General features: G+C 28.6%; 1 protein-coding gene across 1 annotated transcript; it reads left to right on the top strand.

The window, feature by feature from the left end:
* Positions 1–2,940, top strand: LOC117905982 (laccase-14-like). Its single transcript, XM_034818894.1, has 6 exons — positions 1–152; positions 389–540; positions 800–1,044; positions 1,137–1,265; positions 1,575–2,525; positions 2,637–2,940. Exons 1-6 carry the CDS (start codon positions 51–53, stop codon positions 2,765–2,767), a joined length of 1,710 nt encoding a protein of 569 aa, XP_034674785.1. The 5' UTR covers positions 1–50; the 3' UTR covers positions 2,768–2,940.
* The last annotated feature ends 11,835 nt before the right edge of the window (positions 2,941–14,775 follow it).

The raw sequence follows: 14,775 nt of genomic DNA, 5'->3' as shown, positions 1-14,775 counted from the left end.
TTGAAGGCGTCGTGTTTAGGACAAGAGAAGAGGCTTTTTTTCCAAAGAAAATGTGGCTGATCATGAAGGTTTTCCTCTTGCAAATTTTAGTGTTTCAACTTTTTGGTGGTGGCATCCATTGCCAAGCTTCAACCCATCGACATACTTTTGTGGTAAATACTATATATGATTTTGGCCTTAACGCCACCTTCAGATCATAATATTTAGGGAGTAGTATGACTCTCATTTCCCACCATAAGACCCCTTACCTTGGAGTCGTTGAGTCATTCATGCATGGTATAAATTTCTAATTGGTTATACACTTGCATAAAGGAATCAATGCAACTATTCATGTATGTAATATTTCTTTTGGGATGAGGTTGCATGGTTAACTTTTAATTGGTTGCAGGTGAGGGAAACTTCATATACAAGGCTTTGTAGCACCAAGGACATCTTAACAGTAAATGGACAATTTCCGGGACCAACTATATATGCTATGAAAGGAGAGACGATCATTGTCGATGTTTATAACAGGGGAAAAGAAAACATCACGATTCACTGGTAGGTCTTGAGCATGTCTCAGAGAAAGAGCAAAGGCACCATGCTTGCATGGTATACATTCTTTTATTTTTAAGAGGGGGTTGCAATATATTGCTTTGCAAATAAAGTCAAATTTAAAACAATACTTTAGGGTTATTTGCTTCAGTTCCATTGAAATATAATTGATGTCGCTTGTTACTGTGATAATATGTTGTTGCATGCCATCTTTAGTTAGTCCAAAAATAAGTACTAGTTGTAACATATAGTTTTTGTTTTGTAGGCATGGAGTGAACATGCCTAGATATCCATGGACAGATGGTCCCGAGTATATCACACAATGCCCAATTCAGCCAGGGTCTAAGTTTAGCCAAAAGATCATCCTTTCCTCTGAGGAAGGCACAATATGGTGGCATGCTCATAGTGACTGGACCCGAGCCACCGTTCATGGAGCTATAATCGTCTATCCCAAGAATGGAACTAAGTATCCGTTTCACAAACCAAACGCAGAATTTCTCATCATATTAGGTATAAGTGTTGTTACTTTTAAAGGTTAATTTACATATTATGAATTAACTAACAAAGAAAAATCTAAAATTATTGGAGTTGTTGAAATGCAGGGCAATGGTGGAAGATTGATGTGAATGCAGTTCGAGATGAAGGGCTCGCAACCGGAGCTGACCCTAATGCCTCTGATGCGTTATTGATAAATGGACAACCCGGTGATCTATATCCATGCTCAAAATCAAGTACAAAGTTTCACTTCCCATTTTAAAATTGTACATGATTTCATTTTCTTGTATGTTAACCATATTACTTTTTCTCATTAACATCACACACATTTAAAGCTTAATGCTAAGAAAGAGGAATATAACTATGAGGATGATAAAGCCATGATTTAACACATGAGAAAAGGCTAGCTAGTCCAAATATAATTTTGAACAATGGAGCCAAATTTACACCCTTAATCAATCAATCACTTCATAATTGGTGGATCCTCAAGGAAACTTTTTCTTTTGGCTAGTCATAAGTATATAACTTTCCCTTTCTAATTGCAGGCACATTCAAGCTAACGGTGGATCATGGAAAGACCTATCTGCTTCGCATAATCAATGCTGCCTTGCAGGAGGCTCTTTTCTTCTCCATTGCCAAGCATAAAATGACAGTGGTTGGAACAGATGGTAGCTACACGAAACCATTGACACGAGATTATATTACAATATTTCCTGGCCAAACCTACGATGTCTTACTAGAAGCTAACCAACGCCCGGATCACTATTACATGGCGGCTATAACTTATTCTGTTGCCCCAAAATATCAAAATTTTTATGATAACACAACCACCACAGCTATTGTACAATACAGGGGATACTACACTCCATCTTCACCTCCCTCCTTGCCTTATCTTCCTGCATACAATGACACAAATGCATCGGTTCAGGTCATGGCTGACCTTCGAAGCTTAGTAGATGCGGAACATCCTTGCAATGTCCCATTGAGCACGAGCACTAACCTGATTTACACTGTTTCTGTAAACTCGTACCCATGCGTCAATGATTCATGTGCAGGGGCCAATGGGACGCGGTTCTCCTCAAGTATAAACAACATAAGCTTCAATACCCCTACAGTTGACATACTGCAAGCTTACTATTATAACATCAGTGGTGTATATGGAGATAAATTTCCTAGCGTTCCACCACTGGTGTTCGATTTTACAGCTGATTATCTTCCATTAGTCTATGAGTTGCCGAGCAGTGCAACAGAAGTTAGAGTGCTTGAGTATAACTCCACAGTGGAGATTGTTTTACAAGGGACAACTGTAGTTTCAGGGACACACCACCCCATGCATCTCCATGGACACAGTTTCTATCTTGTTGGATGGGGATTTGGGAATTTCGATGAAAATAGGGACCCTTTGCGCTATAATCTGGTGGATCCTCCCCTTCAGGAGACCATATCTGTTCCTTCGGAAGGTTGGGTTGCAATTAGATTCAAGGCGTCCAACCCTGGTATGTTGCAAGCACTCATGTCCTCTATGAAAACCTGCATACCAAGGAAATAATTTTTCTTAATATTACAATTAAGTTAGGTGTAATGTCGGTATATTTTCTTTGTTGCAGGAGTGTGGTTCATGCACTGCCATGTAGAACGCCATCTGACTTGGGGCATGGAAACTGTGTTCATAGTGAAAAATGGTGAACACCCGGAAGCTCAAATGCTACCTCCTCCATCGGACATGCCACCATGTTGAATCTACAAAGAAATAACACGCCAAAGATTTCACTGAATATTTGTATTATTCAGCTTTCATGATTTATTTTCTATTTGATTTAAGTTAGTATTCCTCTTCAGTTTTTTGTGTAAAATTGATAAAAAGAATAATGTAAAGTTGCAGAATATTGTGTCTTGGATTATTAATTTCAATTTCTTGGATTGTTAAAAGTCTATAAAGATAATGGAATTTGACTAATCTTTGAGATATGCGATGGTAGAATTTCCATAGAAGTCTTTGATTATAAAAAGAAAATTTGATGTTGTGTTCCTCTTTCAACCTTAATTAATTTCAATATGAACAACTCATTAAACATACTAGTACAATCTATCTTGATTGGACAACTTTTGGCCATTCCAATTTCATTCAACATATAAAATATCTTGTATTGACATTTTTTACTTATCCATATTTTATTCCAATTCATTAGAAGGTTAGGTATGGTATTAATAATTTAAAAAATTATAAATGATATAATTTAAAGTAATTGACTTATTCTAATATTTTAAAATTAGACTATGATATAAAGGATACTTGTGACAAAGGTCATGGCTTGTTTAATTTTTACTTTTAAATTTGAAAATATTTTGCAAATAAAATAACTTTTATGAAGTCTTGTATATTTGAGACAAAATCAATTATTTTTTATTTTTATTTTAAATTAAAATAAGCACTTTTCCCTAAAGTTAAAATAATTGGTATATAATTTATATTTTTACCTTCTATTTTAGTAACAATATGACAAGATCTACGCCAAGATGAAGGAAATGGCAAAAAAAGGAAAAAAAAAATATAAATTATAATTTTTCTTAATATTACAATTTAGGTGTAATGTTGGTATATTTTCGTTGCAGGAGTGTGGTTCATGCACTGCCATGTAGAACGCCATCTAACTTGGGGTATGGAAACTACGTTCATAGTGAAAAATGGTAAACATCGAAAAGCTCAAATGCTACCTCCTCCATCCGACATGCCACCATGTTGAAGCTACAAAGAAATAACATGTTAAAGATTTCATTGAATATTCGTATTATTCAGCTTGCATAATTTATTTTCTGCTCAATTAAGATAAAAAAAATAATGTAAATTTTCAGAATATTGTGTCTGGGATTATTATTGTCAATTGCTTGGATTGTTAAAAGTCTATAAAGATAATGGAATTTGAATAATCTTTGCCGTATGCTGTGGTGGAACTTGCCAAGGAAGTCTTTATGAAAAAGAGAATTTGTCGTTGTGTTCCTGTTTCAACCTTAATTAATTTCAATATGAGGAACTCATTAAACAGACCAGTACAATTTATCTTGACTTGACTACTTTTGGCCATTCCAATTTCATTCAACATATAAAATATCTTGTGTTGACATTTTTTACTTATCCATATTTTATTCCAATTCATTAGAAGGTTAGGTATGGTATTAATAATTTAAAAAATTATAAATGATATAATTTAAAGTAATTGACTTATTCTAATATTTTAAAATTAGACTATGATATAAAGGATACTTGTGACAAAGGTCATGGTTTGTTTAATTTTTACTTTTAAATTTGAAAATATTTTGCAAATAAAATAACTTTTATGAAGTGTTCTATATTTGAGATAAAATCAATTATTTTTTATTTTTTATTTTAAATTAAAATAAGCATTTTTTCCTAAAGTTAAAATAATTGGTATATAATTTATATTTTTACCTTCTATTTTAGTAACAATATGACAAGATCTACGCCAAGATGAAGGAAAAGGCAAAAAAAGGAAAAAAAAAATATAAATTATAATTTTTCTTAATATTACAATTTAGGTGTAATGTTGGTATATTTTCGTTGCAAGAGTGTGGTTCATGCACTGCCATGTAGAATGCCATTTGACTTGGGGTATGGAAACTGTGTTCATAGTGAAAAATGGTAAACATCGAAAAGCTCAAATGCTGCCTCCTCCATCCAACATGCCACCATGTTGAAGCTACAAAGAAATAAGATGTCAAAGATTTCATTGAATATTCGTATTATTCAGCTTGCATGATTTATTTTCTGCTCAATTAAGATAAAAAGAATAATGTAAATTTTCAGAATATTGTGTTTGGGATTATTACTGTCAATTGCTTGGATTGTTAAAAATCTATAAAGATAATGGAATTTGAATAATCTTTGCCATATGCTATGGTGGAACTTGCCATGGAAGTCTTTGATTATGAAAAAGAGAATTTTTCGTTGTGTTCCTATTTCAACCTTAATTAATTTTAATATGAGGAACTCATTAAACAGACCAATACAATTTATCTTGATTTGACTACTTTTGGCCATTCCAATTTCATTCAACATATAAAATATCTTGTGTTGACATTTTTTACTTATCCATATTTTATTCCAATTCATTAGAAGGTTAGGTATGGTATTAATAATTTAAAAAATTATAAATGATATAATTTAAAGTAATTGACTTATTCTAATATTTTAAAATTAGACTATGATATAAAGGATACTTGTGACAAAGGTCATGGTTTGTTTAATTTTTACTTTTAAATTTGAAAATATTTTGCAAATAAAATAACTTTTATGAAGTCTTGTATATTTGAGATAAAATCAATTATTTTTTATTTTTTATTTTAAATTAAAATAAGCATTTTTTCCTAAAGTTAAAATAATTGGTATATAATTTATTTTTTACCTTCTCTTTTAGTAACAATACGACAAGATCTACGCCAAGATGAAGGAAAAGGCAAAAAAAGGAAAAAAAAATATAAATTATATTTTTTCTTAATATTACAATTTAGGTGTAATGTTGGTATATTTTCGTTGTAAGAGTGTGGTTCATGCACTGCCATGTAGAACGCCATCTGACTTGGGGTATGGAAACTGCGTTCATAGTGAAAAATGGTAAACATCGAAAAGCTCAAATGCTGTCTCCTCCATCCAACATGCCACCATGTTAAAGCTACAAAGAAATAACATGCCAAAGATTTCATTGAATATTTGTATTATTCAGTTTGCATGATTTATTTTCTACTCAATTAAGATAAAAAGAATAATGTAAAATTTCATAATATTGTGTCTGGGATTATTACTGTCAATTGCTTGGATTGTTAAAAGTCTATAAAGATAATGGAATTTGAATAATATTTGCCGTATGCTATGGTGGAACTTGCCATGGAAGTCTTTGATTATGAAAAAGAGAATTTGTTGTTGTGTTCCTGTTTCAACCTTAATTAATTTCAATATGAGGAACTCATTAAACAGACCAGTACAATCTAGCGTGATTTGACTACTTTTGGCCATTCCAATTTCATTCAACATATAAAATATCTTGTGTTGACATTTTTTACTTATCCATATTTTATTCCAATTCATTAGAAGGTTAGGTATGGTATTAATAATTTAAAAAATTATAAATGATATAATTTAAAGTAATTGACTTATTCTAATATTTTAAAATTAGACTATGATATAAAGGATACTTGTGACAAAGGTCATGGTTTGTTTAATTTTTACTTTTAAATTTGAAAATATTTTGCAAATAAAATAACTTTTATGAAGTCTTGTATATTTGAGATAAAATCAATTATTTTTTATTTTTTATTTTAAATTAAAATAAGCATTTTTTCCTAAAGTTAAAATAATTGGTATATAATTTATTTTTTACCTTCTCTTTTAGTAACAATACGACAAGATCTACGCCAAGATGAAGGAAAAGGCAATAAAAGGAAAAAAAAATATAAATTATAATTTTTCTTAATATTACAATTTAGGTGTAATGTTGGTATATTTTCGTTGCAAGAGTGTGGTTCATGCACTGCCATGTAGAACGCCATCTGACTTGGGGTATGGAAACTGCGTTCATAGTGAAAAATGGTAAACATCGAAAAGCTCAAATGCTGCCTCCTCCATCCGACATGCCACCATGTTAAAGCTACAAAGAAATAACATGCCAAAAATTTCATTGAATATTCGTATTATTCAGTTTGCATGATTTATTTTCTACTCAATTAAGATAAAAAGAATAATGTAAAATTTCATAATATTGTGTCTGGGATTATTACTGTCAATTGCTTGGATTGTTAAAAGTCTATAAAGATAATGGAATTTGAATAATATTTGCCGTATGCTATGGTGGAACTTGCCATGGAAGTCTTTGATTATGAAAAAGAGAATTTGTTGTTGTGTTCCTGTTTCAACCTTAATTAATTTCAATATGAGGAACTCATTAAACAGACCAGTACAATCTATCGTGATTTGACTACTTTTGGCCATTCCAATTTCATTCAACATATAAAATATCTTGTGTTGACATTTTTTACTTATCCATATTTTATTCCAATTCATTAGAAGGTTAGGTATGGTATTAATAATTTAAAAAATTATAAATGATATAATTTAAAGTAATTGACTTATTCTAATATTTTAAAATTAGACTATGTTATAAAGGATACTTGTGACAAAGGTCATGATTTGTTTAATTTTTACTTTTACGTTTGAAAGTATTTTGCAAATAAAATAACTTTTATGAAGTCTTGTATATTTGAGATAAAATCAATTATTTTTTATTTATTTATTTTAAATTAAAATAAGCACTTTTTCCTAAAGCTAAATAATTGGTATATAATTTATATTTTTACCTTCTATTTTAGTAACAATATGACAAGATCTATGCCAAGATGAAGGAAAAGGCAAAAAAGGAAAAAAAAAATATAAATTATAATTTTTCTTAATATTACAATTTATGTGTAATGTTGTTATATTTTTGTTGCAGGAGTATGGTTCATGCATTGCCATGTAGAACGCCATCTGACTTAGGGTATGAGAACTGTGTTCATAATGAAAAATGGTAAACATCCAGAAGCTCAAATGGTGCCTCCTGCATCCGACATGCCACCATGTTGAAGCTACAAAGAAATAACATGCTAAAGATTTCATTAAATGTTCGTATTATTCAGCTTGCATGATTTATTTTCTCCTCAATTAAGATAAAAAGAATAATGTAAATTTTCAGAATGTTGTGTTAGGGATTATTACTTTCAATTGCTTGGATTGTTAAAAGCCTATAAAGATAATGGAATTTGAATAATCTTTGACGTATGCTATTGTGGAACTTGCCATGGAAGTCTTTGATTATGAAAAAGAGAATTTTTTGTTGTGTTCCTGTTTCAACCTTAATTAATTTCAATATGAGCAATTCATTAAATAGACTAGTACAATCTATCTTGATTTGACAAATTTTGGCCATTCCAATTTCTTTCAACATATAAAATATCTTGTGTTGACATTTTTTACTTATCCATATTTTATTCCAATTCTGTAGAAGGTTAGGTATCCTATTAATAATTTAAAAAATTATAAATGATATAATTTTTAAAGTAATTGACTTATTCTAATATTTTAAAATTAGACTATGATATAAAGGATACTTGTGAAAAAGGTCATGGTTTATTTAATTTTTACTTTTACATTTGAAAATATTTTGCAAATAAAGTAACTTTTAGAAAGTCTTGTATATTTGAGATAAAATCAATTATTATTTATTTATTTATTTTAAATTAAAATAAGCATTTTTTTCCTAAAGTTAAAATAATTGGTATATAATTTATACTTTTACCTTCTATTTTAGTAACAATATAACAAGATCTACACCAAGATGAAGGAAAAGGCAAGAAAGGAAAAAAAAATATAAATTATAATCTTTCTTAATATTACAATTTAGGTGTAATGTTGGTATATTTTCATTGCAGAGTGTGGTTCATGCACTGCCATGTAGAACACCATTTGACTTGGGGTATGGAAGCTGCGTTTATAGTGAAAAATGGTAAACATCCATAAGCTCAAATGGTGCCTCCTGCATCCGACATGCCACCATGTTGAAGCTACAAAGAAATAACATGCCAAAGATTTCATTGAATATTTGTATTATTTAGCTTGCATGATTTATTTTCTACTCAATTAAGATATAAAGAATAATGTAAATTTTCAGAATATTATGTCTAGGATTATTATTGTCAATTTCTTGGATTGTTAAAGAACTATAAAGATAATGGAATTTGAATAATCTTTGACGTATGCTATGTGGGATTTTCCATGGAAGTCTTTGATCATGAAAAAGGGAATTTGATGTTGTGTTCCTGTTTCAAGTTCAATTAATTTCAATATGAACAACTCATTAAATATATCAGTACAACGTTAAGAAGCCTCCCAATGCCATGTCCACAATATATATATCTTGATTTGACAACTTTTGGCCATTTCAATTTCTTTGGACATGATAAAATATCATGTTGTATTAGAAAAGTTTGAAATGGGATAGTTTTTAATTATCTTGATTTGACATTTTTTGACTTATCCATATTTTATTCCAATTCTAGAAGGTTAGGTATCGTATTAATAATTATAAAAATTATAAATGATACAGTTTAGAGTGATTGACTTATTCTAATATTTTAAAATTAAACTATGATCTAAATGCATAATAGTGAAAAAATCATGAAATGGTTTGTTTAAATTTTTTACTTTTACATCTGAAAATATTTTGCAAATAAGATAATTTTTATGAAGTCTTATACTATTGAGATAAAATCAATTCTTTTTATTTATTTATTTAAAATTAAAATAAGTGTTTTTTCTTAAATTTAAAATACTTGGTATATAATTGATATTTTTACCTTCTATTTTAGTAATAATATCACAAGATCTGCGCCAAGATAAAGGAAAAAAAAAATCTCTATTTCCATTGCATAGGCATAAATTGAGTCTAACCTCACTCCGAGAGAACTCCAAATCTATTTCTTAGTGATTTGATTGCTTGTCAACTCTCATTTTTTATTTTTTTCATTTTACATTAAATTAAACCCTTTCCTGCTTTCTTAAATTAAAATTAGTAAAAACAAATAATTGGTTTTTGTAAATTAAAACGTAGGACCTGATCATTTGAATTTATGGTTTAGAGGAAAGACAACTAAGCTGCTGCAATTGGCCGAACTCTCCAACTCCAAGTCAACAAATTAAGTTGGTAGGAAAGTTGTAGGGTCATGAGTGGTGTGCTAAAAAAAGATTAAATAGTTAAACTTTGGTTTTATGGACTTGGAATATTCCAGCTGAGATTCCAATGCTATTGAATTAAGAAATAAATTAATAAATTATTCATTGACCATTGTAAAGAATTTAAATATATTTGAAAATTACTTTGAAAAATCCAAAAAAATCACTTAAAAATAATTGTAAAGAATTAAATCCCAAAAAATAAATAACAATAAATGAAATTTCATGAATTAAAAATTAAATTAAAAATGCTTTGACATTGATTGTGATTAAAATGTTTTATTTGTAATGTTTGTATCCATAAAAAAATATTTTGACATTATAAATGATTTTAAAAAGAAATACTTAAGTATTTAAACGTAAAATAAAAAAAAATGTTCATAAATTATTTTAAAGTGATTTTTTGGATTTTTCAAAGTAATTTTCAAATATATTTAAATTTTATTTGGATTGACTTTTAAGAGTTAAAAAAAAATTAAGTTGAATAAAAGTTTTTATACCTATTTAATTCTTTTTTTAAAAAAAAAAAAAACTTATAACTTTTAAAAAGGGTTTCATATAGAAGTCATAAAAATGTTATTTCTTATAAAAATTTTATAATTCTATTTTTTTTTTAACATATTTCATGTTTAATAAGACTGTTACAACATCAACATTATCCTTTAAAAATTATTACTTTAATACTGATTTTAATTTTTAGTTAAAGCAAAAAATAGCAAGCTATCCCAAATTTGACCTTACCACCTAATTAATTTTTATAAGAAAGTGTTTTTTTTTTTAATATTTAGAAGGGCTTTTATTTATTTATTTTTAAATAATTTCCAAATGAAATTTATAAGAAATAAAGGAAAGTTTGCTCCCATATTAAAAAGGAATACAAATTTTAAAACGTGGATTGAAGTGATTATAGAACTTTGTTACATATTTAAAATTAGGATCTCCTAATTTTTCTCCTAATTTCTTACAGCTTCAATCTTCAATATTCGTTTTTGATCTAAAACTAACATAAGAAATGGTTGTCCACTCATAATAGAGGACATGAAATACAATTTTGTTTTAGGTAACATAAAATTTAATACATTAGAATCAAAGAGCAAGTGAGGATCCAGATTTCTCCCATTGCATGGTATTTGACAATGGTTCATATGAAGTTTGTTTCTAGTCAAATGTTTATATTATCTAAAATTTTAGATGATGACTGTTTTTTAGTTAAATAAAAAAAGGTAAAATATTTGTTTTTTTCTATTTAGTTAAAAATAACTTGTTGACATCAACCAACATAACTAAATTAATTCTATTAATAACAAATTCACTTTAATTAATATCAACAGGGATTAAAAAAATGGAATATATATAAACTCCTCTAATAAACCCAATGATTAAACCTGAATAATAATACTTTTAATACTTAAACTATATTCATATTTAATATTTGGTTTTAATTTTATCTTTTTACTATATTTTATTATTAAGTCCCTATTTTTAGGCTTAATATGTTGTTTTTAAAAATATTTTTCTCATAATTTTTACATATTTATATCAAATATTGGAAGATGTGTAGACCCTCCATTTTGTCCCTTTAGCATATGTCTTTAAGTTCACTTCCAGTGCTCCACTGTAGTTCTTTGATGGTTCATTGCTACTCATACTACTTACCTTTTTTAGCCACCTTGGAGACTTTGGTTGAGGGATTTATCTAACCCCCTTGTGACCCTTGGTAGCCCTGAGTTAGGCCTAGGATTTTCCTTTCTTTTTTGAATAGCTCATTTAGATACACTTTTAGGATAGCATATTGAGGCACATTGGGCCCATTTAGATACACTCGACCCACTTAGGCTAACTTAGGCCCACCGAGGCTGACTTAGGCCCATTTTGGCATGTCTTGGCCCACTTAGCTTTACCTAGTTTTGCTTAGGTCACTTTTCAAGTATGGTTGCATAGCTTGTATGACTAGCATGTGTTTGATATTTTATTTTATTTTATTTTTATTAGTTTTATTCATTTACTTATTCATTTTTTAGAAAGTTGCATGAGAATTGAGATTTTAGTTTTTCCTAATTGCATGAATTGATACTTATATATTTATTTATTTAGTCTATTTACTTATTTATCTTTTTTCTAGGAAATTGCGTGAGGTTGATTCCATTCTTTCCTAAGCCGCACAAACCAGAATTTGGCAAGGCTACCATTTGTTCCCATAGGAGAGCATGTATTCATCATAAAAAAAATAAAAATGGAAGGAGGCAGCCATGACACATTCACCATTGAACACTAGCATGCACCATCAAGAGGGATCGACCATTAGAATTTGGCGAGGAATAAGGCCACACACTCACGGGAAGGTACAACCAGCAACATGCCATATATTCTGATCTTTCAACAGCCCATAGATGGACTCTTCCCCACGGGTTGCGATTGAAGACAATCGCATACCACTATAACACGCACAAGCCTGTTATTGAAGAGAGCAGCAGTCGCACCACCATAGAGGAATTCTAGAGAAGGTAAGTTAGAATTTCTAGATTTTAGTTTTAATTTTAATTTTTTATTAGATTGAAAGTTAGAGTTTTTCTTATTAGTTTTTATTCATAAATATTGGAATGAAGGTTAGGTTATTTTTTTTAACTTTAATTCTTAATTGATGCAATTTTCATTTTGTATTTCATTTTTTTTAGAAATTTTAATAAGTTTGTCTAGTTGACCCAAAATTGTTTTATTCGCTTTTTAAGTATGTTAACTTTGATTCTTGTTTCGTCCAATTTCAATTCATGTGTTTTTCGGAGTTTTAGGTGATTAGTTTAATTGATCCTATAAGATAAAGTTTAAGCTTTTTTTTTCTTTTTAATTCCAAATTAATTTAGTTTTAACCTGTCATTTAGTTTAAGTGTGTTTGTGGTTTTAATTCATTAGTTTAAATAATCCCATTAGATAAAGTTTATATTTTTAATTCCAAATTAGTTTAGTTTTAATTTATCTTTTAGTTTAAATGTATTAGTGTTTTTAATTCATTAGTTTAACTAATCTTGTTAGATAAAGTTCACATTTGTAATTCTGATTTAGTTTATTTTTTACTTTAGATGAATTTGTGATTTTTAATTCAATAGTTCAATTAATCCTGTTAGATAAAGCTCATGTTTATGATTTCCATTTAGTTTTATTTTAATTTGTTTAGATGTGTTTGTGATTTTAATCAATAGTTTAATTAATCCTATTAAATAAAGTTTATGTTTTTAATTCCGATTTAGTTCAATTTTAATTTATTTTTTATTCTAGATGTGTTTTTGTGTTTAGCTGACCCGTGCTAGTCCTTGATTTGTTATTCTCAATTTAGGTGTTTCTTGAATCCTAGTTGTTAATTATTGATGAATATTTTCATTAACTTGTATGATCTAAGTCTTAATAGTTTATTATTTGATAGTTCTTTATCAAATTTAATCAGGCCATCGGAAAATAGCAAAGATTGACCTCCATTCTTACCACTTTAGTTTGCTTGGTTGTCAAAATTTTTACTTTGTGATTTTGTTTTGTTTTGTTTTTTGTTTTTTTTTTTTTTGCTTGGTATTTTGTTTCTTATGTTTTGTTGTTTTCAAATTAATTTCTTTTATTTTAAAATAAATATATTTCTCAAAAGATCCCTTTGAAAATCTATTTAAAAAATTCATTTAGAGTCCTTAGAATCAAAATTTCATTTTCTTAAATATATGCAACCATGTCTTAATCGGTTCACATCTTTCTCAATTTTCAATAAAAATTATGGTTTTTAGTAAGACTTGAGTTCAAGCTTGTGGTCCCAAATAAATGGGATAATTCTAGGCTAGATTCATGTATATCAATTGAGGAATTGGTGGAATCCCTACATAAGAAAATTTTTCAAGACTCTTCCTTGTTGCCAGTTTTCACTCAACCATTGACCTTTTAAATTTAAAATTCATTTTAGCAGCTTCAGAATATTTAAAAAAAAAAAATCTAAAACTTGAATGGTTTTCCTCATTTCTTGAATTTGAATTTAAAATTTTGTTTAAGTTAGAAAGCAATTCTAGAATAGATGATATAAATGAGTTTTTAGGAGGGCTCTGTTTTCACCCAATTCTGGACACCCGGAATATTTCTATATAAATAAAATAACAGACGACTTTTTGAATTTGACTCAATATTTTTTCTTAATTCTAAACTTCATGAAATTGATCTTAGACATATAAAATATTAAAAAATATGCTTTTTTGAGGGAGATGTGATTTTTCAAAATTGTACCTACTGTACATGATGGAATCTGGACATTTGATTAGTTGGAGTGTATTAAAAATATTTGTGAGTACTACCCGACCCTAAATTTCTTTTTCCTATGCTATAGACACTTTCAAAGATGTGTGTGATTTTTTGTATGATTTTATGTGAACTCTTATTATTTTTTATAAAATTCGTTTATGCATGCCACTTTTTTTTACCTAATCTGGACCTTTTGGAACTTTTGGGTGTCTTTACTGCAATTTATCATTTGAATGATTGTTTGGATTTTGGTATGTTGTTCTAGATGTGTAAGATTTGTTTCTTGATTTTTTTTGTAATTAAATTCCACTCCAAGACATTCTTTAGAAATTGTTTTGTGATATTCCCTTTTCTAATTGCATGATAATGACCTTATACTTTGCTTGAAATTGTTATTATTTTTAGAGTCATTTCACTTACCTTGGCTCAATTTTGGATTTGGTACTGTATATTAGACATAATAAATATGTTATATAATTTATACTTTTCCTAACCACTCTAGCATTTTTGGAGAAATCTTATAAATTATGCATGTTATCTAAGTATGCTCTTTATCACTTACTTTTCGGAATTCTATGAACATGCATGTTGTTGTGAGCCTTATTTATGTTTGATTCCATCCTTGGGTGCCTAGATGTTTGTTCGATTTTCTCTGATTAAATACATATTGTGTACTATATTTCTGTGCTAACTTTGATGTCTTA

The sequence above is a fragment of the Vitis riparia genome, chromosome 18, assembly GCF_004353265.1.
Source record: "Vitis riparia cultivar Riparia Gloire de Montpellier isolate 1030 chromosome 18, EGFV_Vit.rip_1.0, whole genome shotgun sequence".
In the NCBI taxonomy this organism is placed as follows: domain Eukaryota; kingdom Viridiplantae; phylum Streptophyta; class Magnoliopsida; order Vitales; family Vitaceae; genus Vitis; species Vitis riparia.
The sequence above is the reverse complement of the archived record's forward strand: the minus strand, read 5'-3'. Positions and strand labels throughout refer to the sequence as shown.